General features: G+C 45.1%; 1 protein-coding gene across 1 annotated transcript in view; it reads right to left on the bottom strand.

Moving 5' to 3' along the window:
- The window catches only part of LOC135889226 (NF-kappa-B inhibitor zeta-like), a 74352-nt gene extending 56746 nt beyond the window's left edge, over positions 1-17606 (bottom strand). The window contains exons 1-11 of the mRNA XM_065417055.1: positions 17384-17606; positions 14846-14967; positions 14371-14422; positions 12971-13014; positions 12180-12841; positions 10148-10253; positions 9608-9754; positions 9204-9264; positions 8613-8779; positions 8397-8507; positions 7062-7170 (exon numbers count right to left, since the gene is read on the bottom strand). Coding sequence (XP_065273127.1) covers positions 7062-7170; positions 8397-8507; positions 8613-8779; positions 9204-9264; positions 9608-9754; positions 10148-10253; positions 12180-12841; positions 12971-13014; positions 14371-14422; positions 14846-14967; positions 17384-17606 — 1804 coding nt within the window. The remainder of the gene's footprint in view (positions 1-7061; positions 7171-8396; positions 8508-8612; positions 8780-9203; positions 9265-9607; positions 9755-10147; positions 10254-12179; positions 12842-12970; positions 13015-14370; positions 14423-14845; positions 14968-17383) is intronic.
- Positions 17607-23568: the final 5962 nt, after the last annotated feature.

Below are 23568 nucleotides of genomic sequence, written 5' to 3'. Positions count from 1 at the left end.
CAAGCTGTTTGGGGAGCCAAGAATGTGCCTTATCTCTTTTTGCAAGGTGTTATGAAAACAGATGGCACTATATGCATATGTTAATAATATTTTCTGAAGATTACTGGAACGACATCCGTGTGTGCCAAGGAAGCTACTTTGCAGATATCTGCACTCTAGCACTGCTAGGGAGGGAAGTATTGTATCTGCAAGGGTTATTACATCTGTGACTATGTGAAGTGGCTTCACTGCTGCTCCGTGTCCTTAGAATAGGGTGACCAGATGTCCTTATTTTATAGGGACAGTCCCAATATTTGGGGCTTAGTCTTATATAGGCGCATATTGCCCCCCACCCCGTCCTTTTTCCCCCCACACTTGCTATCTGGTCACCCTAGGTTGGAAGGGGAGGTTTCCTTCCTCTGGAAACCCAGCAGACCTCTTGCCTACAGTTCCCACAGTGTGGAAGGATAGACAACCTCAGGACATTGTTCTTACAGGAGACAAACTAATATTAAATACAAAATCTCTGTGAAAGGAGACAGCTTTGAACTGACTCAAATTACTATAAGGTTCTGTAAGTCAAAGGGGATCATATTCAACCTGTCTTTTGTTTACACTGCCAGTCTTTTTGTCCCAGTCCTAACCTCTGAATCCAAATATGTCCAGTATGTAACAGTGCTGTTCTGTAGGTAGATAAATCCTCTGCACTGAATGCAGCAGTTCACCCGACTCTTCTTCAAGTCATAGCATGTCTGCAACAGTTTCATAATGAACGTCCTCTCTCCTGATGCAAAAATTCCCCAAAAGGCATTTAAAGCATTACATCTGATCCAGGTGCTTGTTTTGTCTCTTTCTGTGCTGCAGATTGACTTTTGCATTCAAATGCCAGGCCCCTGCACTTTATGTCTTAAAGTAATACCGTGTGCTGGTTGGACTTGTATGTTGCCTGAAGATGGCGGTTTTTTGCATTTAATAGTTTGGTTGATTTTGCGCTTTAAGACCTGAACCTATATTGCAAACCCATCTTATTTCTTCATTACAAAGTCATGGGAGAGGCTATTTAGTTAAGTTTGGAAAGACTATAGCACCTTTTGATGTGATCCTGTTACCTTTCCTAAGCTAAGCAGGGCTGCGCTGGGACAGTTCTTGGAGAGAAGATCTACAAGGAACACTCGGGGGGCGCAACAGGTAATAGTGTTGATGATTCAGTAAGCAGCAGCCTTCCCTCTGAATCAGTAATGAATCTGTACCAAGCATGGGGTCAGGGAGTTTTTTCCAAAGAGATGTAAAAGAGAAATGTTGAGTCGGAACAACTGTGGTCATTAAAGATCCTAAACTCAACTTCTGTATGAATCAGGGAGTTAACGTAAGTGTCTTGGCCAAATTGCAATATTGGTAGTTATGTACTGCCTCCCCAAATTCCCGAGTTAGATACTGTGTTCTTCACTTCCCATCAAACTACTGTGTTCTGTGCTGGTGTTAAAGATCTACCATGTTCTACACAGACAGGGTTGCATTTCAGTGGTAGAAAAAGTGAGCCCTTTATATCTCATATTTTACCCAATAGGATTGGTATGAGGCTTTATAAATGTTTGTGAAGTGTAGAGATAATTAGATAAAAGTTATAGAAGTGCAATATATTTTTATGAAAGACAATTCCTATTTTAAGCCGCCTTCTTTCCCAGGAATGCCCCCTTTGGCCTGAAATATTTTATGTGATTGATCGTTAAAACAGCCTCTCCCTCTATGAACTCTTGCATTAGTGAAGTCTCTGGTTCCCTGAATCACAGATTAGTTTCTGATCTGAAGCTAGAAATTTTTAGACATGATTATAAAATACATTTAAGTGGGTGAGACAAGGGAGAGGGGAAAAAAATCTTTTTTAAAAGAACATCTTTCCTATTTCTATGTTCCAGTTCTTTAGGAAGTTCTCATGTAAATGTGAGGAATGAATAAAAGGAGCACATTAAGATCAGTTTTATAGCTTGAATTTCACATATTGTAAATAAGAACTACACTATTTGCAGAGTTGGTATAGGAATGTTTAAAGGTTCCAAACAGATTCCTTGCTAGAGTGACTGTCTAAAAACCAAGACTCTATTCAGACCAAAATCTGGTTTAAGAATCTCTCTCTTCACTTTTGGTAATGGTGGTATTACCCCCTTTTAATAATGATGAATTTAAGCAGATTGTTAGTGCATAAGATGCTCTTATTTCCAAGTTTCTAACTATCTTTTACTTTATAATGTAATACAACACTGATACCAATAGGTAACACAGTAAATACATGAGTGTGAAATTATCAGCATTTATTGACAGTGAGAAATAGTGGAATATAATTCATTGCATATTAGACAAAGTTCTCACTGAGTCTTCATTAAAATACAGCCTGTAAATTATATATTTTACAATGGTTAATTCAGTTTTGAGCATAATATTTAATAAGTGATACAAATCAAAAGTTCAAGGTTCAAGTTCTGCCCTCACATACACAGATCCCATGGAAATAAGGACAGTACTATGTTCTTATTGTATATCTTGCTTCTGTACTCTTTACACTTTTATCTGTGAAGTCCACAACTGATTTGACTCCAGTACAAAGGATCACTAATACAAGTTAAAATCTCTATTATTATGCTGCCTCATTTGTACTTTTTTAGTTGTATTCCAGGATTTAAAGGCCATTAAAATCAATGAAAGTCTTTCCATTGACTTCGGTGGGGGCTAGATCTAGTCCTTAATTCTTATTTCTCAGTTTAATAAAGTGATACAATATTCCTGAGTTCTATCATGCATGTGGTATAAGAAAATCAAGATGATTTATTGTATATAGTGGTCTCTGAAACATTCACCATGATCTTTTCTTTTAAAAAACAAACTAAAATTTCCAAAATATTGCAAATCCCTAGAAAAGCCTAATTCTGCTGGTAGGTTCAGGTTCTCTGTCCCTAAGCCTAGGAATGACTCCTGACATCCTTCATCCAAGCTAAAGTGCAAACAGTAGTAAAGATGGATGAAATATAATAGAAAAGAAACCAAATTAAGGAAAATAGTTCTATTTTGGGTAAAACTCTGAAAGAAAGACCTCATTCGATATCCCACACTGAGGAGATATATGGAAATCAGGAAGTGAATATTCAACATACAATATAATATAGAATAATTTATTTTAAATATATGCAGTTATAATTCTTATTCAGACTCTGTTCCTCACTCTGGGGGAAAATACAACCTGAATATAAAAAATCTTGATATAAGAACATTGTTTAGCTGATTAAAAGGTAAGAAGTTTAGGGCCTGATCCATCATCCATTGAACAGTAGCTCTCAGAGCTTAATACTCAAAAATATTCAATGAGAGGAAGGAGACCCTTTATTAAAAGCAAAATGCAAAGACATAATTCACATAGGGGGAAAATAGATCACATTCGTAAGTACTTGTTACCTGTAACCCTGATTCTACAATGTTTACACATGAATAAAATCTCTCCCATTTATTTCAAAGACAGAGGGATATATGAATTGATTGCAGAGGATCAATCCTTTTATGTGTTATATATTGCTCCATATGTAGCAAACAAGGAAGTTTCATAGAAACCAGCTAATTCACAATCAGAGTTTACAATAAAGTGAGACTAAATCTGGAGACAGGTATTGAGGTTTTCGGGAAGTAGTTACTAAGTCTCTAAAATTTCCTAACAGATCCCCAATTATTCTGTGATAACAGTTTTGATTTTTTTTAAATTGAAAAGTTACTTGGTATAAAGATGACATCGAATATTGTGAGTAAATATCTAAAGTTATATGGAAGAAATTTTTCTTCTGTTGATCGTACAAAAATTGATTAATGGTTTTAAAATTTCAGTTTTACTATTCCAGACTACTTACATATACAATCTTCTACAGTTATAAACTCTGATTGTATCTTTAAAAAACTTGTCCTTAGTTGAAAACACATAGTCAGTTGTAAGAATTTTTTTCAGTGCGTGCCTTAAAAATCTGTGATAACCCCATCTTTGGAGTTCCCATTGCCTTTACATGCCACTGCAGGTGCTTAGCATCTCTGAAAATTCAACTCATATGGTAGGGAATAATCTTGTACTGGCACTTAGGGGGTTGGACTCCAGAGATCTATGGTCAACATTTTCAAAATTAGACACCTATATTGTAATGGCTCAATTTTCAGGATTCTGAGCTCCCACAACTTGAACTAGCTTCACAGGGAGCTGTGAGTGCTCAGCGCTTTTGAAAACTAGGCCACGTATTTAAGGCTCCTAACGTTAGATGCCCGAGTTTGAAAACTTCTTTTGAGTATTTTCCTCTCTAATTTCGATTAGTCCAATTCTGGGCTCTCGGGGGGCGTTTTCATCAGCAGCTCAAGTTTTAACAAATTCAGAAGACTTTTACTGTCTGTTTTCTGGCTGTTCCTCAGCAACAGCTGCGGAGGATGAGATGGGAATAATGAACCTACTGGCACATTCCTAGAAGGCAAACAAACAAACGAAGCATTCAGTTCAATAGTAGCTGTCTTGTTTTAGTTATTCTACATTTTTTTTCTGCTTGTCTCTGCAGGCAAAGGTGATTTCAGTGCAGTGCAGAACTCTGGGCCTGATCCAAAGTCTTTTGAAATCAGGTATTTTTCTCCTTGACTACATTGGCTCTGGATCAAGCCATATGATACTATCCTAAACTTACTCAAGTTCCAGGAAGGTGGGTGAGTGCAAGCCCACCCACAGCTGAAGGCTAGGGTTACCATATTTCAGCAAGCAAAAAAGAGGACGGGAGGAGCCCCGCCCCCGTCCTGCCCTAGCCCCGCCCCTGCCCCTCCCACCCCCCTCAGAACCCCCAACCCTCCCCCCCGCTCCTTGTCCCCTGACTGCCCCCTCCTGGGACCCCTGCCCCTAACTGCCCCCCAGGACTCCACCCCCTACCTAAGCCTCCCTGCCTCTTGTCCCCTGACTGCCCCCTCCTGAGACCGTCCCCCCATCCTAACTGGCCCCCTAGGACCCTACCCCCACCTGTACCCTGACTGCCCCAACCCTTATCCAGACCCCCACCCCCAGACAGACCCTTGGGACTCCCACGCCCCATCCAACCACTCCCCACCCCCTGACAGCGCCCCCCCCGAACTCCCGACCCATCTAAACCCCTCTGCTCCCTGTCCCATTGACTGCTCCGATCCCTCTCCCCACTCCTGTCCCCTGACAGCCCCCCCCAGAACTCCCAACCCCCCCCTCGCTCCTTGTCCCCTGACTGCCCCCTCCTGGGACCCCTGCTCCTAACTGCCCTCCAGAACCCCACCCCCTACCTAAGCCTCCCTGTTCCTTATCCCCTAACTGCCCCCTCCTAAGACCCCCCCCTAACTGCCCCCCAGGACCCTACCCCCTACCTGTACCCTGACTGCCCAAAACCTTATCCACACCCCCCTCAGAAAGCCCCCCCGAACTCCCGACCCCCCCCCCCCGTCTCTTGACTGCCCCCTCCAGAACTTCCCTGTCCCTTCTCCAACCCTCTGGCCCCCTTGTTGTTGGCCTTCGCCTAACGTCTCTGTGAACTTGCTCAGGAACGACCTGAGCCGTTCGTCCCCGCACGCTGGGCAGCAGGGGAGGAGGAGCGGGGGAGGAGCTCCAGACTGCCGGAGGCGATCTGCAAATGCAGGGAGGGAGTGATCTCTGCCGCAGGGGAGAGGAGGAGGGGCTCTCTCTGGCTGTCGGAGCCCCATGTAAGTGGCACCATCCGGCCGGCTGCCCTGTTAGCCGAGCGCGCTCTGCATGGAGGGGGGGGGGGGGGGGGGAGTCCGGACATTTACAAATTCCCCCCGGACGCTATTTTTAGCTCAAAAAGCCGGACATGTCCGGGGGAATCCGGACGAATGGTAACCCTACTGAAGGCCCCTCCCCCAGCCTAAGGGGAGAAACCACTAAGCCCAGGGTTCAACTACGTTCAGCGGACAACAAATGATCAAACAGGAACAGGAATGAGGGTTACAGAGCCGTAAGTAGGGATCCGGGGCGGGTGGGGGGAGATACTATTCTACAGGTGAGTATAGGGTTGCCAACTTTCTAATTGCACAAAACCAAACACCCATGCCTCGCCACTGCCCCACCCTTCCCTGAGGCCCCACCCTGTCTCTGAGGCCCCGGCCCCACTCACTCCAGCCCCCCTCCCTCCGTTGCTCGCTCGCTCTCCCCCACCCTCACTCACTTTCACTGGGTTGGGGCAGAGGGTTGGGGTGAGGGCTCCAGCTGGGGGTATGGGCTCTGGGGTGGGGCCAGGGATGAGGGGCTTGGGGTGCAGGAGGGGGTCTGGGCTGGGGCCAAGGGGTTTGGCATGTGGGAGGGGGTGAGGGATGTGAGTTCAGAGAGGGAATTTGGGTGTGGGGGCTTAAGGCTGGGGTAGCGGTAGGGGTGAGGGAGTGGGTGTGGGGTGCGGGCTCCGGAGGGGGGCTCAGGTCTGGGGTAGGGGGTTATGGTGTGGGAGGGGGTGTGGGCTCTGGGAGGGAGTTTGGGTGCGGGAGGGGGTTCCTATCTGGGGCAGGGGGTTTGGGCTCCAGACGGGTGGCACTTACCTCAGGCGGCTCCCGGTCGGTGGCGCAGCGGGGCTAAGGCAGGCTCCCTGCCTGCCCTGGCTCCACGCTGCTCCCAGAAGCAGCCCCTAGATGTAGGTGCGGCCAGGCAGCTCTGTGCGGTGCGTGGCTGCCGCGCCCGCAGGCACCGCCCCCATAGCTCCCATTGGTCGCGGTTCCCAGCCAATGGGAGCTATGGTGCTGGCGCTGGGGGCGGGGGCAGCACACAGAACTTCCCTGATTGCCCCTGCACCTAGGAGCCGGACATGCCAGCTGCTTCCAGGAGCCACGCAGAGCCAGAGCAGGCAAGGCGCTTGCCTTAGTCCTGGTGCACCACCCACCAGACTTCTAATGGCCCAGTCAGCGGTGCTGACCGGAGACACGAGGGTCCCTTTTTGACCAGGTGTTCTGGTCGAAAACCGGACACCTGGCAACCCTATGTAAGCAGCTTCTACACTATAGCTATTCAGTTAGGATGCCCTTAACTATGCAGCACAGTTGCCTTCATCACAATTTACCTTTAAGGACATGGCCAAAGACATTTGAAGATGAAGAGGAAAGAAGCTCAGACATTTCTTGTAAATATGGAAGGGTCCCGCCACTCAGTACGTTCAGTAAGCCACAGTCCTGTACAAATGAAGCATCCAAAACAGTCAAGCATTTTCACTCATCACCATGACCTCATTTCCTCCCTATGGATACATTCAGGTCCTGACATGCAGGGGCCAGATTCCTTACTCTATTCTAACCCCAGGGGACAGAAGATGGCAAGTTCAGTCTCTTAATTTAGTGATAAAGGACTCCATTAAAATCTGGGTTGAAATTATTTTTATTGCTCCCCCCCCCCCGCACATCTATCTCCTAAAGAACACAAATATTAAGGAGGCACATTTACTGTTATATATACACGTACAATGAATAATCACTTGTATTGGCTTCACACTATTATCTTAATTGCCTTGCTAGCTTTCCAGAAACCTTTGCAGACTAGAGGCTCTTATGAGGCATATTCAGTCAATGAAAAGGTCAGAAAGGGACTGAGAGGGATACAGGATTATTATTATTTCTTAAGTACTGATGGTTTGTTGCTCTGCCCTTGGCAAGATACAGATAGACTTAGGGTGAAATTCTGGCCCTGCTGAAGTTAATGGCAAAACTCCTATTGGCTTCAGTGGGGTAGGATTTCACCGTTGGATGCAATTCTGCGGACGGTTAAGCACCTGAGTAAGTATTTGCAGGGTTGGAGACTTGGTTCCTGCCCCAAGGCACTTACAACCGAAGAGTCAGGCAAAACTTTTACAAGATGCACTAAGACTCAGAAGATCATTTCAAATATTTTCTATTTTTGTCGTGTAGGTTTTGGGGGGTGCTGATATTTCATTGGCATGGGTTAGAATAAATATTAACAAAATAATACCTTGTCTGCATTAAGCTCTTATAGATAACTGTGCGTTATGGCAGCTTAGGGGGTCATGAAAGTCAGCAGGATAGAATTATCCTGGTGCAGCTTCCCTGTGCTGGCCCCCTCAAAAGCCCAGGTGTAGAGTGTGGGCCAGGAGTGGGGATGGAGACTCTGCTGCAGCCAGTGGTGCACCCCATTGGAGTCCTGGTGGGGAGGGGGAATGCTGTAAATTAGAGTAGCCCCTACAACAACCCAGAATACGGAGGGTACAAAAGTAGATTAAAGCCACCATAGTGCCCCTACCCCTGAACTGTACCTTTTTTGGTTGGGCCACCTACATGCACAGCCAGAACCTCAGCCATTGTGTTTATATATATATGGTGTTTTCTTTATTGGATATTAACTCTATATATCCTCTGCAATTATCTTTTCACCAAATTAACCGAATTACCTCCTGAAGAAAGTCCTCCCTTTTGGGGCCATGAGATTGGACGAAACACATCATCTCCTTATTTTCCTGGATTTTTAGAAAGTGAGTTGCAGTTTGACACGATTTTGGTTTCTATGAAAAAAGGAATCTAAAATTAAGGGAGGGAAATGAAACTCGCCCACCCACCCACCCACAAAAACAAGTAAACAAGTCATTTACCCGGAGAGTGACACTCACCTGCAGCCCAGGGTTTGCTCCCATTTGTAATAAACAATTAATTCCCTCAAGAATTTTATCTTTGCGCAGTTGCAGAAACTTCCGCATGTCACTGTGGTTGATGACTTTTTGAGACTCCCTCACTAATGCAGTGTGAGCAAGAACTGCACAGTGTAATGGTGTTAAACCTGAATAGGAAGAACCACAATGACATCAGTCACTTGCTGGGGACTAAATCCAAATGATTGGGTATTGTGGTTTCAACAAAAACACCAACAATTAGATAATGTTCAACTCAAGCTTTCTTCCCAGGCTTAGCTATTCCCAGGGGGGGTCTTCCCTCAGGACTGCTCAGCCCTCACCCTGGGGCTTCTACCTGTAGAGAACCACTTCTACCTTTTTTATATCCCGGTGGCATAGCAAAGCACCAGCCTCAGTGAGCTGGAAGAATTCAGCCCTTCCCAGCAGGGTGTGGCTGGCAAATATTGCCAACTTGATATTTCCGACCTAATTTCTGGGGTTTAAAATTACTTAGCCTAGAGTAAAGCCAGAATTTGGAACCTTAGAGAAGTCCACAGTAGGCTTCATTGTAGTTAAAATGGCATCTCTTACCATAATGGTCAGTTAGATCCACTTCCACATGCATGCCGCCTTCTTTACATTTTTTCAGAACCTGAAAGGAGGAGGATGCAGAGATTGTAAATATTGTTGGTGGCCTCTGGGCACTGCTACAGTACAATAAAACAATAACAATAGTGACCCCAGTTCATGTCCGGTGGCATGGTTTCTCATATATAGAGAGTCGTCTCACATTTTGCATGGCATAATATGCATGCGTCTCCTGCAAAATGCAGGCAGAAAAATCCAGTGCATATGATAGTGTAATTACATGCGTCTGACGAAGTGGGTATTCACCCACAAAAGCTCATGCTCCAATACGTCTGTTAGTCTATAAGGTGCCACAGGACTCTTTGTCTCTGTAATTACACTGTATCTCTAACTAAAGCTCTACTTACATCCAAAACTCTTAAGTACCCGTTCTCTGCACACAGATGGAGTGGTGTTTTCCCTAAACTGTCCTGTTCATTGACATTGGCTCCCAGAGAAATCAAATCATTGACCATCAGGTGCTGGTTCTTTTCAGCAGCTAGATGTAATGCTGTCTAATGATAAGAGAGAGAGAGAGAGAGAGAGAGAATTTACAGTGGAAAAAATGAAAAGTCTTTAAGCAGCATGGATTAGCAGCTGGGGAAAACATTGGGAGTCAGGACTTCTAGGGTCTATTCCTGGTTCTGGGAAGGAAGTGTGGTCTACTGGTGGAGGGGCGTGGTGTCAGGACTCCTGGGTTCTATTCCTAGCTCAGCCACTGACTTGCTGTGTGATCTTCTGCAAATCATTTCACCTCCCTGCACCTCAGTTTCCCCATCTGTAAAATGACAGTAGTAATACCTGGCTGACTGGGGTGTTAGGAGTTTAAAATCAATGTTTGGAAAATGCTTAGAGATCCTTTAATGTACTAGAGATGTGCCCGATTTTTTTTCCAGTTAGTGTCATACCCGTTTTGCTGCATCCTTCTCATCAATTTTGTTTAGAGATGCAAATCTCTGTGCAAGTGCATACGCCAGTGCTCTCCTTCCTTGAGTGACAGCCTTGTGCAGGAGCCTGGAATAGGACAAGGTTTGTAATGCATTAGAACATTCAGCAAATGTGGGCAAGGTTTCTAAAATAACCACAGGGGTGGTATCTTAAAGCAAAAGGAACCATTTTTTTCAGTGTGTAGAATAAGGCATCAAAAACTTTGGGGACAGTTCGGTATTTCAGTCATTTATTCTTTACTCTCTATTAGCTGAGGGGGTGAGGGAGGGCACACACACTTTGTAGGTCTGTAGGCTGAGATCACTGCACATACCACGGGCTAGTTGCATCCCTCCATTTCACCCCACAAACTCCCCGTGCACCTGTCTCTCATCTCTCTGTATTTCAGAGACCCCCCCGCAACATCCATCCTGCCAGGGATTGTGTATACACCCCATTTCCCCATCCTCCCTTACCAGGGTTCTCTGTAGGGTTGCCAGTTGTGGTTGGACGTATTCCTGGAAGTTTCATCACACAACATAATCTTTAATGAAAGATTAATCTTTAATTCCTGGAGACTCCAGGACAATCCTGGAGAATTGGCAACACTAGTTCTCTGGTATGGTACAAGTGGGGAAATGTAGAAACCCTCCTGACCAAAACCGAAAAATAACTTCTAACTCCAGCTGCAAAACAATGTTTCTCTTTTTAGGTGAAATTCACCCCCCTGCAGAAGCAAGCTGGGAATCACACCCCTAGCTCACCGTGTAAACTTAGCCTTTGTGTAGAACAAATAGATCCTAGTACATGCATATGGTTATTGGCATACCCAATCATTTTATTTTATTTATTTCTATCATTTATTGCTGTATTCAGGATCACTCTTCGGCATAGCACTTGGTCCACTTATTACATTTCGTTTCATATAATGTTGCAATCCTGTAAAATGAGATTGTGTTTGGATCCCTTTGATTGCATTTTAAAGACAATCAAGACGTCTCATCCCTGCTGAGACTAGGCCAGTTTTAAGAAAGGCCACTTCTGTTTTATATCAGCTTCCTTAAACTGGCTGAGCTGTGAAGGAAATCAAGTGGTTGGGGTTTTTTGGGGTGGGGTGGGGTGGGGGAGGGATTGTTTGTCTGGGTAAACAAATATTTGCTCTTTAAACACAGTTTATTCTAGTGAAATGGGATCAATAACCTTGTTGTCTTCAAGTCAGTTCCAGTGAAGCAGGCACTCCCAATTCTTTGGAAGTCTGCTGCCTGCACACTACATCAAAACATACATACGTTGCTAATCTCCTCACCCATTTTTATTGCCAGCTACTAAAAATAGCAATTATTCATAGACTGTTTGCAGACTGATAAACAATGTTAAGGAGTTTTATTATTGCAAATCAGTTTCTCAGGAGCATAAAGTAATTGTTTCAGAACAGATGCCTTTGATTACATTTTCTTCTAGCACTTCAGACCTTGGCCTTATTTATACTGGGATGCTGTCCTGATTTCAGTTGTCAGTGGCCAGAAAGTGGGCTAAATACACCAGTGCAAACCTCTAGTGTGGACAGGCAAAGTTGCTATCCGCACTGGTAGAACTTGTCCCTACCTAAAACCAGGTCCAACTGCACTGATCCAAATTACAGTTTGCACTGCCTTCACTCAGGCTTTGTCTATGCTACAAGTGACACTGCGGGTCAGCTGCAGCTACATTGCTGTAGTGTAGATGCTTGCTACAGCAACGGATGGTGTTTTTCCACTGCTGTGGTACATCTACCCTCTCAACAGGCAAGAGTGGTGTCTATACCGCGACTTAGTTTGGCTCAACTATATCTCTTAAGGGAGTGAATTTTTCACATCCTGACCAACAAAGCTAGGTCAATCTACGTTTTAGGTGTAGACCAAACCTAAAGGTTTGCACAACACCAGTGGCTGGAATTGGATCAACTCCCCTTTGTCAATAAGGTTTCAGAAAAGAGAAAGTGATATATTATATATCTATATAACAGTCACAGACCTGTTCCCGTTTTCATCAGGTGCAAGCAACTTGTCCACTGGGATATTTCTCAAGAGACTCTCCTCCCAGTATAGTTGGAACTGGAAGAAAGAGAGGGCAGAAAGGTCCTGCTGTTCGAAAGAAACAGAGGTTGACTTCAAATGTCCCACATAGTCCCGGGAGGTTGCATCAACTTCCAAGAACTCCTCTGGATGCTGTCCTGGTGGATTATAGCAGAAAGGTTTGTCCTGTGCAGAAGGCCCTGGGAAATGCCTCTGGGGATTGATAAAAGCATCCTGCATCTGCCAGCTGTTCCGTTCCTCGCTTTTACTCAGAAATGATATTTCCAGGGAGTCCGGGTGTTGCATTTTTTTATAATCGGATAAATAAGAATTCTCCTCCTGTCCACACAGTAGTGGGTTGCAATCAGCAAATGGGCAACACAGCTGTAATTTGGTCAGGTTCTGGCTCCTTTCCAGCAGGCTGCCAGCTGGTTGTTTGCTGCCGTTAGCTTCCCACCAAGAGGCCTGGATATCAGGGGAAAAGCTGTGCCAGCAGCAAGCTGGCAGAGGGCTCAGAGACTCTAGCTTAGCGTGGCTCTTGTTCAGGTCTTCCTCCAGTACCTCAACCAGGATATCAAGGTCCTCCAAGCCTTTTAGTGCTTTCTCAGAACTTTGCTTTTTCTAAAACACCAAGAAGAAAAACAAAATTCAGTCATCAGGTGTTCTGTTCTGCCTCAGAACTGTAACATGTGATTTGCCTGGAAAGTCAGAAAGGTGTGATTTGCCTGAAGCAAAAGGTGTCATGCATACCTGTCTGAACGGGTTTTCTGTATAAGGGCGAGCTTTTCTTCTTGCTATTGGAAACAAAAACAAAAACATTTGAGTTTAAAAAAATGCAAATAATATTCACTCCAATATTTCTCCCCAGAGGATACATGGGTGAGAGGAAGTATATGGTGAAAATGCCTCAAGCCTTGTTTATAGCACAGAGGTGGGCAAACTACAGCCCGCAGGCCGTGTCTGGCCCATCAGACCTTTTAATCTGGCCCTTGAGCTCCCTCCAGGGAGCGGGGTTGGGGGCTTGCCCCGCGCCGATGCTCCAGCTGGGGAGCAGGGTCAGGGGCTTGCCCCACTCCATGCGCGTGGTGGCTCCTGGAAGCAGCAGCATGTCCCCCCTCTGGCTCCTACGCATAGGGGCAGCCAGGGGGCTCTGCACACTCCCCCCGCCCAAAGTGCTGGCTCTGCAGCTCCCATTGGTCGGGAACTGTGGCCAATGGGATCTGCAGGGGCGGCGCCTGCAGACGGGGCAGCGTGCAGAGTCGCCTGGCTGGTGCCGCGCCTCCGCATAGGAGCCGTAGGGGAACATGCTGCGGCTTCCGGGAGCTGCTTGAGGTAAGCGCCTCCTGGATCCTGCACCCCAGAGCCCTGCTCCACGCCCCAACCCCCTGCCCTAGCCCTGATCCCCCTCCCGCATCCCAGCCCCCTGTCCAGCCCGAAGCCCCCTCCCGCACCCTGAACTCCTAATTTCTGGCCCCACCCCAGAGCCCGCCCCCCCAGCCAGGCCCCTCAACCCCTCCCGAACCTCAACCCCTCAATTTCATGAGCATTCATGGCCCACCATACAATTTCCATACGCAGATGTGGCCAAAAAGTTTGCCCACCCCTCTTATAGCAGCATGTTTCTCAGCTTTGCAGCCCTGCTAGAGCTGCAGTGTTGCTGGTGCAACCATGAAAAATTTAAGAAACAAAGCTGGTTCTGACAAGGGCTTTGGAGTACATGAAGGTGCACGTATTAATGTGTATTTGTGTTAGCATAGACGTACTATGAGGGTGGATCAGTGTGTGCTTTAAGGGACATTGAGGAAGCTTTTGCTAGATGTGTGGAGGGAGCAGAAGGACAGAAAAGCTCCATAAAACTGGCTGGGTCTAAGTCTACAGAGGGTTTTTGTTTGTTTGTTTTTTTAAAAGGGTACAACTTTGAAATATATAAGGGGACAGCCTCAACAGCATCATCTCAGCATAGCTCTGTCAAAACAAAATAGTTATGCCAGTTTATACCAGCGGAGAATCTGGCCCTATATCCTTAAAACAGTAGGCAGCCAGTGGAAGTGTCTGAGAGTCTTGTGACCCAGTTCTTTGTGTACATGTGCTTGTGAGAGGCATCAATCTATAGGAAGAGGAGTTTGCATTCCCCCAAGGGGGTTCTTTACCTGTTGTTCCAGAAGATCCTTTAGTTGTAGTTGCCTTTATTGATTGTGCTTCCTAAGGAAACAAGCAAGCAAACAAAAATTAATATATTTTGAGATGGTAACATTTACTAGAAAAATTTAACTAGTGCACAGTATGTGGCCTGAGCAAAATAATTCTGATACAAACAACTTTTAGCTGATACATTTTTTTGCAGTGCATGGAAACTGTGATTTCTTTTGGACGAGAAAGATCCTTGCTACCCTGCTCTTGAAAAAATCTCCACTCTAGTCCCTCAGTAATGTCTGAATTTGGGATGTACAGCACCAGATTGCAGACCTCTACCACTTCACTTAAAGGAGTAATTCCATTGGATGGCAGCAGCACCGTGCTGGTATCATATGCACAGTAGCCACAGAGAGAGAACATGTAACCTACTTTGCCATCATGTTACACTTTTATATGTGGTGACTTCTTCAAACTCAAGGAGATTCTTACCTTTATGTCACTGGGGGCCATCCCTTTGGAAAGCCGGACTTTTCTCAGCAGCTCCCGCACTGGCATTTTCACCCGCACGCCAACATACTGCTTCTGAGGGGGGAAAGTGCTAAGCGTAGAGTCTGGAAAAAATCAAAATAAGGTACTTGAAAAAGAAATTGCCACAAGATAAATTCTACAAGCCAATGTGTGATAGGGAGAGTAGGAGGTAGTTTTGCCCTGAGGGGATGTGCATAATTTCAGGTGGTTTGTTAGTTGGGGAAAATTCCCACTCTGAGCTATATGTTCTCTGGTTCAGGGAAAGCCGCTGGTGGGCCGGGCCGGTTTGTTTACCTGCAGCGTCTGCAGGTTCGGCCGATCGCAGCTCCCACTGGCCATGGTTCCCCGTCCCAGGCCAATGGGGGCTGCGGGAAGCGGCACGGGCCGAGGGATGTGCTGGCCGCCGTTTCCCGCAGCCCCCATTGGCCTGGAGCGGCGAACCACGGCCGGTGGGAGCTGTGATTAGCCGAACCTGCAGACGCTGCAGGTAAACAAACCGGCCCGGCCTGCCAGCGGCTTTCCCTGGCGGGCTGCGGGCCAAATGTTGCCAATCCCTGGTCTATGCCAATATAGTCTGCTCCTGAGATCTTTCCCCCAAAAGTTGCCGATCCCTGGCATAGACAAATCTACTTTGCCTAGGTGATCAGCAGACAGACTTGCTTTGCCAAAGTGATCAGTTTTGGCTGCTTCAGATTAAAGTTCACTTTAATCGTGAATACAGGGAAAATGAATTGCAGCAGCAGCGCGTGCCCCCACTACCCAGTGAAATCACTAAGACCTGCAATCACTAAGACCTGGGCTAAGTGGCAGAACCTCAGAACACAGCATCGTAACTAGAGGCAGAGGCAGCAACCGAGACAACCGTGACAGCAACAGCAGAGATAGACGCAAGCAGAGGCAGAGGCGTTGCATGACTCCTCCCCCCTTCAGCAACACTGATTTTTCCAGCATTTAGAAAAACCTTAAAAGTATCAAATTTTATAAGTCTTTTATCATGACAAAAATTTACTGATGTGCAGGGTCCATTGTCCTTTTGGGTTGTGGGCCAATCGAAAGAGAACACAGGGCCACAAAGAAAGCCTAGGTTCAGGAGGCCTAGGTTCAGGAGGACCCTCATGTGTCAAGACTCACTGCATGGGCTGCTGAAAGCTGAGACTTTGACAGAGGTGATGCTCACTGAGGCAGTGGTGAGCTACTGCATCTCCTAGAGCACCTCATTGTGGTGCATGTGGAGCTAAAGCAAAAGAGGAGACGCGATTATGATTAAACACCAAGACCATGGTGGCCTAGAATGACAGGGATATATGTGACTCGGGTGATCAGATCCTGTGGTGATAGCAGTCATACACAGATAAATAAAACCTGAGGTTTCAGAGTGGTAGCCATGTTAGTCTGTATCAGCAAAAACAACGAGAAGTCCTTGTGGCACCTTAGAGACTAACAAATTTATTTGGGGATAAGCTTTCGTGGGCTAGAACCCACTTCATCAGATGCATGTTGCACTGCTAAATTTATCCCATGGACTAGATTTTCAGCTGTACCCAATAATCACTGTTCTACTCTGGCTGGCTATTGCTTCCAGCTGAGAATAGCCAGAGTTCAGTAAGCTCTGACTACGCCCCTTTCTACCCTTGACATGCTACCACATCAGAGACTACAGGGGATGGGGAGTGGCCTGGGAATTGGCTACTGTTCATGTGGTCCTGTTTTTGTTCCCTGTTTAGGAGGTTGAAATATTTTCAGCAGGAAACATGTAACAAAAATTGCACTTATGATAGGCGCTTTGGGATGACTTGTCATTTTTGCTAAAACTTGTGAATCCTTTGGAATTTCTGAATGCTTAGCAGGTGACAGAATACCCATGAATAATATGACCTCACAAGTCAGTTGTTTACTATTCAAACGGCTCTAGAAGAGGGATTAATACCTGCTTCTGGCAGATCTTTTAAGGCTCAATTAATTACTTTTGTAAAGCACTTTGACAGCCTGGATGAAAGTACTATCGAAGTTCAAAGTTGATGTTAATTTTATTGTTCTCTTTCAAGCTACTAAATAATAAAAATGCTGGATGATGCATCAAGTTACCTGCCCAGGTGCATTCTTGCAACTGAAGCATTCAGTAAAGGCAATAATGTATTATACATATTCATATACAATTCTATAATTATTCACCAAGTCATACATTACTATTACATGCAGAACCAAACATAATTAAAAAAAATAAATAAATGAGCAGTAAAATGTTATAGGTAAACAAATCATGGAATATTACTACAGCAATCTGCAAGACATTGAAGAACTTTTGCCTTTAGGAATAAACCACATCAAAACCAAAAAGAAGCTAACTACATAAACTGATCATTTTTCTCCATTTGACATTATTACTGCGTGTACCTAAAATGCACAGTTCTTACAACAAGTTACTGTATTGCTTTGCAAAGAGATGCAGTATTGTTGTACAAAATAGTTGAAAGTATGTGAACAAAATTTTAATCTTACCAGTGAGAGCAGACATCTCCTGGGTTTTTACTGGGGGAATATGACAGCTCTTAGGACTCACAACATTAAATTCTGTTAATCCAGAAGCTGGCAAAGATGGGCTCTGTTGAGAATAACTTTTGGGGCTGGCAGTTTCCCCAGGCAAAGGAGATCCTTGGCCCGTGCTATAATCACCGATTTCACTTTCACTGATGTTTTGATTGGTGGGTATTTCAGGACTCATTCTGATTTTTTGCATCATTTCCACCATACATGTGAAAAAATGCTTACTTGATTTTAAGGAAATCTGTAAATCCAAGTTTTACATTGAGAATTTGAACACGGTTATTCCCCAATGCAATTAGCCACTGCTAGCTGAATCCAATTTCCTTATTCTCTTTAAAAGGAAGATATAGAATAAAATCAGTCTTCAAATCCCTGCAGTCTGTGGAAACTACTTTTGAGTGCTGCATGGCTTATTACCTCCCTGCCTCCTTTATAGTCAGGCATGGCTTGAAAGACGTCACAGCATGAAAATACCACACCCTCTTTCTAACAAACTACTGCAGCAGCTGAAGAAGAAGTGACTTTTCCTAAGAAGTGCTCAGTGGGATTGAGCAGGAAGCGGTGAAAATACAAAACTGAAAAATACGTTTTTTCCAAACATAAAAAAGAAAAATTAAACAATGATTTGTTGATTTTAAAAGAATATGGGAGGGAAAAATGGTTTCCCAGGAATTCAGTTAGTTTGCCCAAAGGTTTAAACTGTGCAAAGAACAAATAAATCTGGCCCTAAATTTAAATAGTTTTATTAACACTTTTTATTTATACTTTTTTCTAAAGTTACATAAAAAGCAGCCTTACATGTGTGACATTTAATCCTGAAAAAAGGAGCAAACACTGACACCCCCTTGCTCCCATAAACCCCTTGGTGGGGGTGGGGGGGAACCACAAAGAAACTCTACCCACTCAGAGTTATGATTCCATAAAGAGAGAAGTGCCAGAGGGTCTATGAAGTCCACTAGGGACTTTGCTATTGCTATTGATTTTACATTGAAGGCAGTCAGATACTGTGACGATGGGTGGTGGTATGAAACCCTGAGATAGATATTCTTTTTAAACTTTTTTTTTCATAAGCAGTGGCATGCTGTCATGGTTGATCTATGAAAATAAAATGTTACATGTGGCTAATAACATTCCTCAAGTTTTTGACAGAACTGTCCAGTGCGGGAACTAAAATCCATCTTTATTTCTCCAGGGAAGATATTTGAAGTTGTGTATCTATCTCCAGTACTGCAAGTGCATACCAAGGGGGTGAAATGTAGAACAAGCCCATCAAGCCTCAGTAGCTGTTAAACATTCTAGCAAGAGCGTCCACAGATAAAGGTGAGGAAAGACCAAACTGAACTTGTGACGCTAAATTGTTTACTTGTGCTTTAGCCAATCAGAAATCAGTCCCTACAACTCAATTATTTGCGGGAGGGGGGAGGGAACAACATATCTTTATGTCAAGTAGAGAGACAAGGTGGGTGACGTAATATATTTTATTGGACCAGCTTCTGCTGGTGAAAGAGACAAGCTTTTGAGCTACACAGAGCTTTCCTTCGGGTCTCAGAAAGGTACACAGAGTGTCACAGCCATATACAAGGTGGAACAGATTGTTTAGCATAACTGGTTAACATATATTGTAAGGGACCATTCAAGATGAAGTGACTCGCTAACACCTCGGCCGTCATAGGACAAAAGGGGGGGGGGAGTTAGTGGGTTACAGATTGTTGAAATAAGCCATAAATCCAGTGTCTTTTATGATATTTAGTTCTAGCAAAGTTATGAATTTAAGCTCCGAGGTTTGACTTTTGAAAGTGTTCTGCAGGTTTCCTTTGAGGACATGCATTAGGAGGTCAGATATTGAATGATCATTTAGTGAAAAGTATTCACCCACACGTATGATATGGTATTTTTGTCTTTTATCATTTTTCTGTGTGAGTTCATTCGAGAGTGTAGTAAGTGCCTGGTTCCACCCACATAGCTGTTATTGGGGCATTTACTGCAGTGGATGAGGTACATCACACGTGATAGGCATGTGTAGAATGCATTGATCTTGAAAGGTGTGTTGTGGGGAATATCGATCATTGTAGCAGAAGAGACATGTCCACAGGTTTTGGATCTGTTGTTCTGGTAGTGTCTGGTGCTGCTTTGAGTTGTTGTGTCCTGGTCTGTGGGGAGCTTGCTTCTGATGATGAAGTTGGTGAGGTTTGGGGGGTTGTTTGAAGGCCGGAAGAGGCGGTTCAGGACAGGGATGCTGGAATGGGGGAACCAGGGGGCTATGCCCTCCCACTTTTTACTGGCTGTAAGGGTGAGCGACAGAGGAAGGGGGTGGAGAGGAGCGAGCGGGGGCGGGGTCCTGGGGGAAGAGGTGGCGTGGGAGTGGGGCTTTGGGGGAAGGGGCAGTGTGAGGATGGGGGCTCGGTGAGAAGGGGCAGCCTGGGAGCGGGGCCTCAGAGGGAATGGGTGGCAGGAGGGCAGGGGCTGGTGGGAAGGGGTGGTGTGGGGACGGGACCATGGTTCAGGTACCTGTGGGCTCCCCCAACCCCCACTTGTAGAAGGCTTCCTTTGCTCCTGGTTCAGGAAAGATTTCTTTCAGGATGAGGTCCCCATTGCGTATGGGTTGTAAAGTAATTATTTAATGATACCCTGTAATTGTTTAATGATACCCTGTGTATCAAGCACACACAGATGGGATTCAGTCCTTAAGTGTGCCTTAGCTGAGTTCACAACACCTTAGGGATGGGGACGCAGAAGTGGCATTATATCTCCTTTTCGCTATCTGAAATCCTAAACCAGCTGGGTGCCAGTTTGGTCCTAGCACAAATTACAGTAACCTCACAGCTCCTCTAATCTGCACCAGTGAGGCTGGATCCCCAGGAGCTGTCCTGCTGGGCAAGGATTGCTGGAATGCCTTGCCTCTCCACCTCATGTTGTTGGAGGAATCCTCAGCTCGGGCTTTGGGCCAGATTCCCAAATGATGTAAATCTGAGTAACTGCATTTACAGCATCTGAGGATCTAGCCTTTTGTGTTGATAACAATAGTACCTAGTTCTTATACAACACTGCTTTTCATCCATTAAACTCCAAGCTCTTTACAAAAGAGGCATGTATGATTATCCTCATTTTACAGATGAGAAAACTGAGGAACAGTCAGGTAAAGTGTTTTGCTCAAAGCCACACGCCAGACCAGTGTCTATCTTACTTGTCTGTTTGCCAGGTAACCTCAATGTTATATAGAAATATGGCTCCACAAGTTTGTAACTCAAGAAAGATTAACAAAACAAAGTGATTGCTGACTCTCAGATTTCCCCAGTGCCAGTATATTTACAAAAAGATTTCTGTGCGAGAAGGGGGAGCCAAATAATTGTGGTTGACAGGAGTGGCTCTATGTATTTTGCCACCCCAAGCACGGCAGTCAGGCGGCTTTCGGCGGCGCGCCTGTGGGAGGTCCAGCTAGTAACGCGGATTTGGTGGCATGCCTGCGGGAGGTCCGCCGGCCCCGCGGCTTCGGTGTACCCGCCGCCGAATTGCCGCCAAAGCCGCGGGACCAGCGGACCTCCCGCAGGCATGCCGCCGAAGGCTCCCGACTGCCGCCCCCACAGCGACCGGCAGGCCGCCCCTCGCGGCTTGCCGCCCCAGGCATGCGCTTGGTGCCCCTCTCTACCCGAAGGGGAGAAAGGATTTGAACACGTGTTTCTCTCCTCTCAGGAGAGTGCACTAACCACTGACTTCTCAGATATTCTAATGTGGGGTTCCCCCCATCTCTCCTGTTGAAGTTGTTCCACTGTGAATAAATAACAAAAGAGAGACTTGAACAGGGGGACTGTACCTGGGGTCTTCCACTTCCCAGATGGGTGCCCTAACCCATGGCCTGGTGGTTGATCAATAGAATTATATTGCAGGTAGATTACAAATAGGTAAAACCTGAACAGAAAGAGACATGGTCTAGTGGATTGAGCATAGGAGTGCTGGAGGTGCGGCAGCCCCCCCCCCCAGCTTGAAGTGGTTTCCATCATATACAGGGTTTACAGTTTTGTTCAATGGCTTGCAGCACCCCCACTATACAAATTGTTCCAACACCACTGATTGATCACAGAATTATATACCAGGAACTCCTGTATTTTAATTCCAGTCCTGACATTGACTCCTCCGTGGCCTAGGGGAAGTCACTTCACTTCTCTCTACCTCCATTTCTGTACAATAGGGATAATAATTCCAACTTCATGGGATATTCAGAATTAATTTGATAATATTTGTAAAGAACTTTGAAGGTGGAGAGATTCAGTGTTTATAAAGAGAGGCTATAGTAATGGCCAGACTCAATCTGAATTAAAATCCCTATTCTGCCTGATTTGGAGCAGGGACTTGAATGTGGGTCTTACGCATCCCCCATGAGTGTTTTAACCACCAGTCCATTGGGTGTTCCAGGGTGGGGCTCTCCCAGTCTCTGCCACTGGAGCTGTTCCACTTTGCATTAAATAATTAACTATTAATTGGCCAGAGAGAGAGAGAGAGAGAGAGAAAGGGAGTGTGTGGTTCTATTGCCTGTTGAGTAGGGCACTGATGTAGGAGAGAGTCCAGTTGAAGTCCCGGCTCCAATAAATATTGAATTCCGTATTTATAAAAAGAGGAAAGAGAGAGAAAGAGACTGACCCAGAATACCCAAGAGGTTAGGACACTCACATAGCATGTAAGAGACTTGGCTTTGAGTCCTGCACTAAAAATATGCAGAGGAAGGATTTGAACTTGGATTTCCCATATCCCAAGTAAGGGCCTAATCACTGGCTGATTGGGTATCCTGGAGACACATGCCTGCCTGAATCTGAAAAATTTCAGACCTGCTTCCCCCAGGCTGTCTTTTCCGGTAAATGTGACCTGAGGGTTCTGCATAGCTTATTAGTGAGGGGCGGCATCAGAACTCAGGTGGTTTTGCATATGCCTACCTGTGGAAACTTAGGTGCAATGGGGACTTTAGACACCTACAGGGTTAGGCAGCAGTTGAGCGGTGGGTTTTGAGAGTGTCAGTGGCACCTAAGTGTTGGACTAAGGCACCTAAAGACGCTGGTGGGCACCTATGTAACTTTGTGCATTTAGCCCCTTATGGCTTCCACCTCTCCCCACTCCAGCAGGTACATGATATTTTATATGAACAGCCTAATGCTGTAATCTCAAATATCACCAGTAAGTTTGGTCCCACAAAGAAGTATTGTTAGAGATATTTAGTGTAGGGAGTGAGATGTACATTCTCTGTTGGACCCAACACCATATCAGTAACAGCTTTAATTTAAATTTACTGGGAGTGTTATAATGTACAACCAGTTGTGAAAGCAACTTCCAGCATGCAAAATGAACAAAGAGGCTGTGTATAAAGCTTTCTAGGAACTGCACAAGCCACTTCGGTTGGCACCATTTGGTTTCCACAGCCAGGGTCAGAACCATTTAGCCAAACACTTATCCAAGGGAACCTCAGGGCTAGCAAAGAAAATTCCCTGCTCAAAGGCATAGGGTATTTCAGTAATGTCCCACAACTTAGAATGGTTTTCTGCCTGTCTAACCTGCTGTGTACCATGTGCTCAAGGAAAGGGAGAAAATTCCAAGCATTCAGGAGGCCTGGGTCAAGGATACAAATTGGGCATTTAGGAGATTAGTTTGAGAAGACCATTGGCAATGAGGTGGAGAGTAGGAGAAAGTGACATCAGAGATTTAGGCAGGACCAGAATTGTTCAGGAGTTTAGGAAGGACATTATGAAGGAAGGAGATTGAAAGGAAGAGTAAACAAGAATTCAGATGTCTACAGTACGGTAAATTTTCTTCTGTAGATTGAGTGGACTTGGGGGGAATATAATGAAAATTGGGACAGTTAATATTATTTATTTATTTATTATAGCAACTGAAGGCCTCAACCAGCTAGGTGGTATATGAACACATAGCAAGAGCCAGCCCCTGTTCTTATGAACTTATATCCTAGCTAGGCAAGACATAAAAAGTAACTGAGATAAAAAACAAACAAAAAAAGGCAGGCATATTGAATTAGATTTCCTGTTCCTAAAATTATATACTTACCTTACACTTGTGCTTTCAGGTACAATACTTGACTCATGACAGCCAATATTTTTTTACACGTTTCAGATAAACTTTTAATTTTTACAAATTTTGAT

Source organism: Emys orbicularis, chromosome 15, assembly GCF_028017835.1.
Source record: "Emys orbicularis isolate rEmyOrb1 chromosome 15, rEmyOrb1.hap1, whole genome shotgun sequence".
NCBI classification, from domain to species: Eukaryota; Metazoa; Chordata; order Testudines; family Emydidae; genus Emys; species Emys orbicularis.
This window is presented reverse-complemented; position numbering and strand designations above follow the sequence as displayed.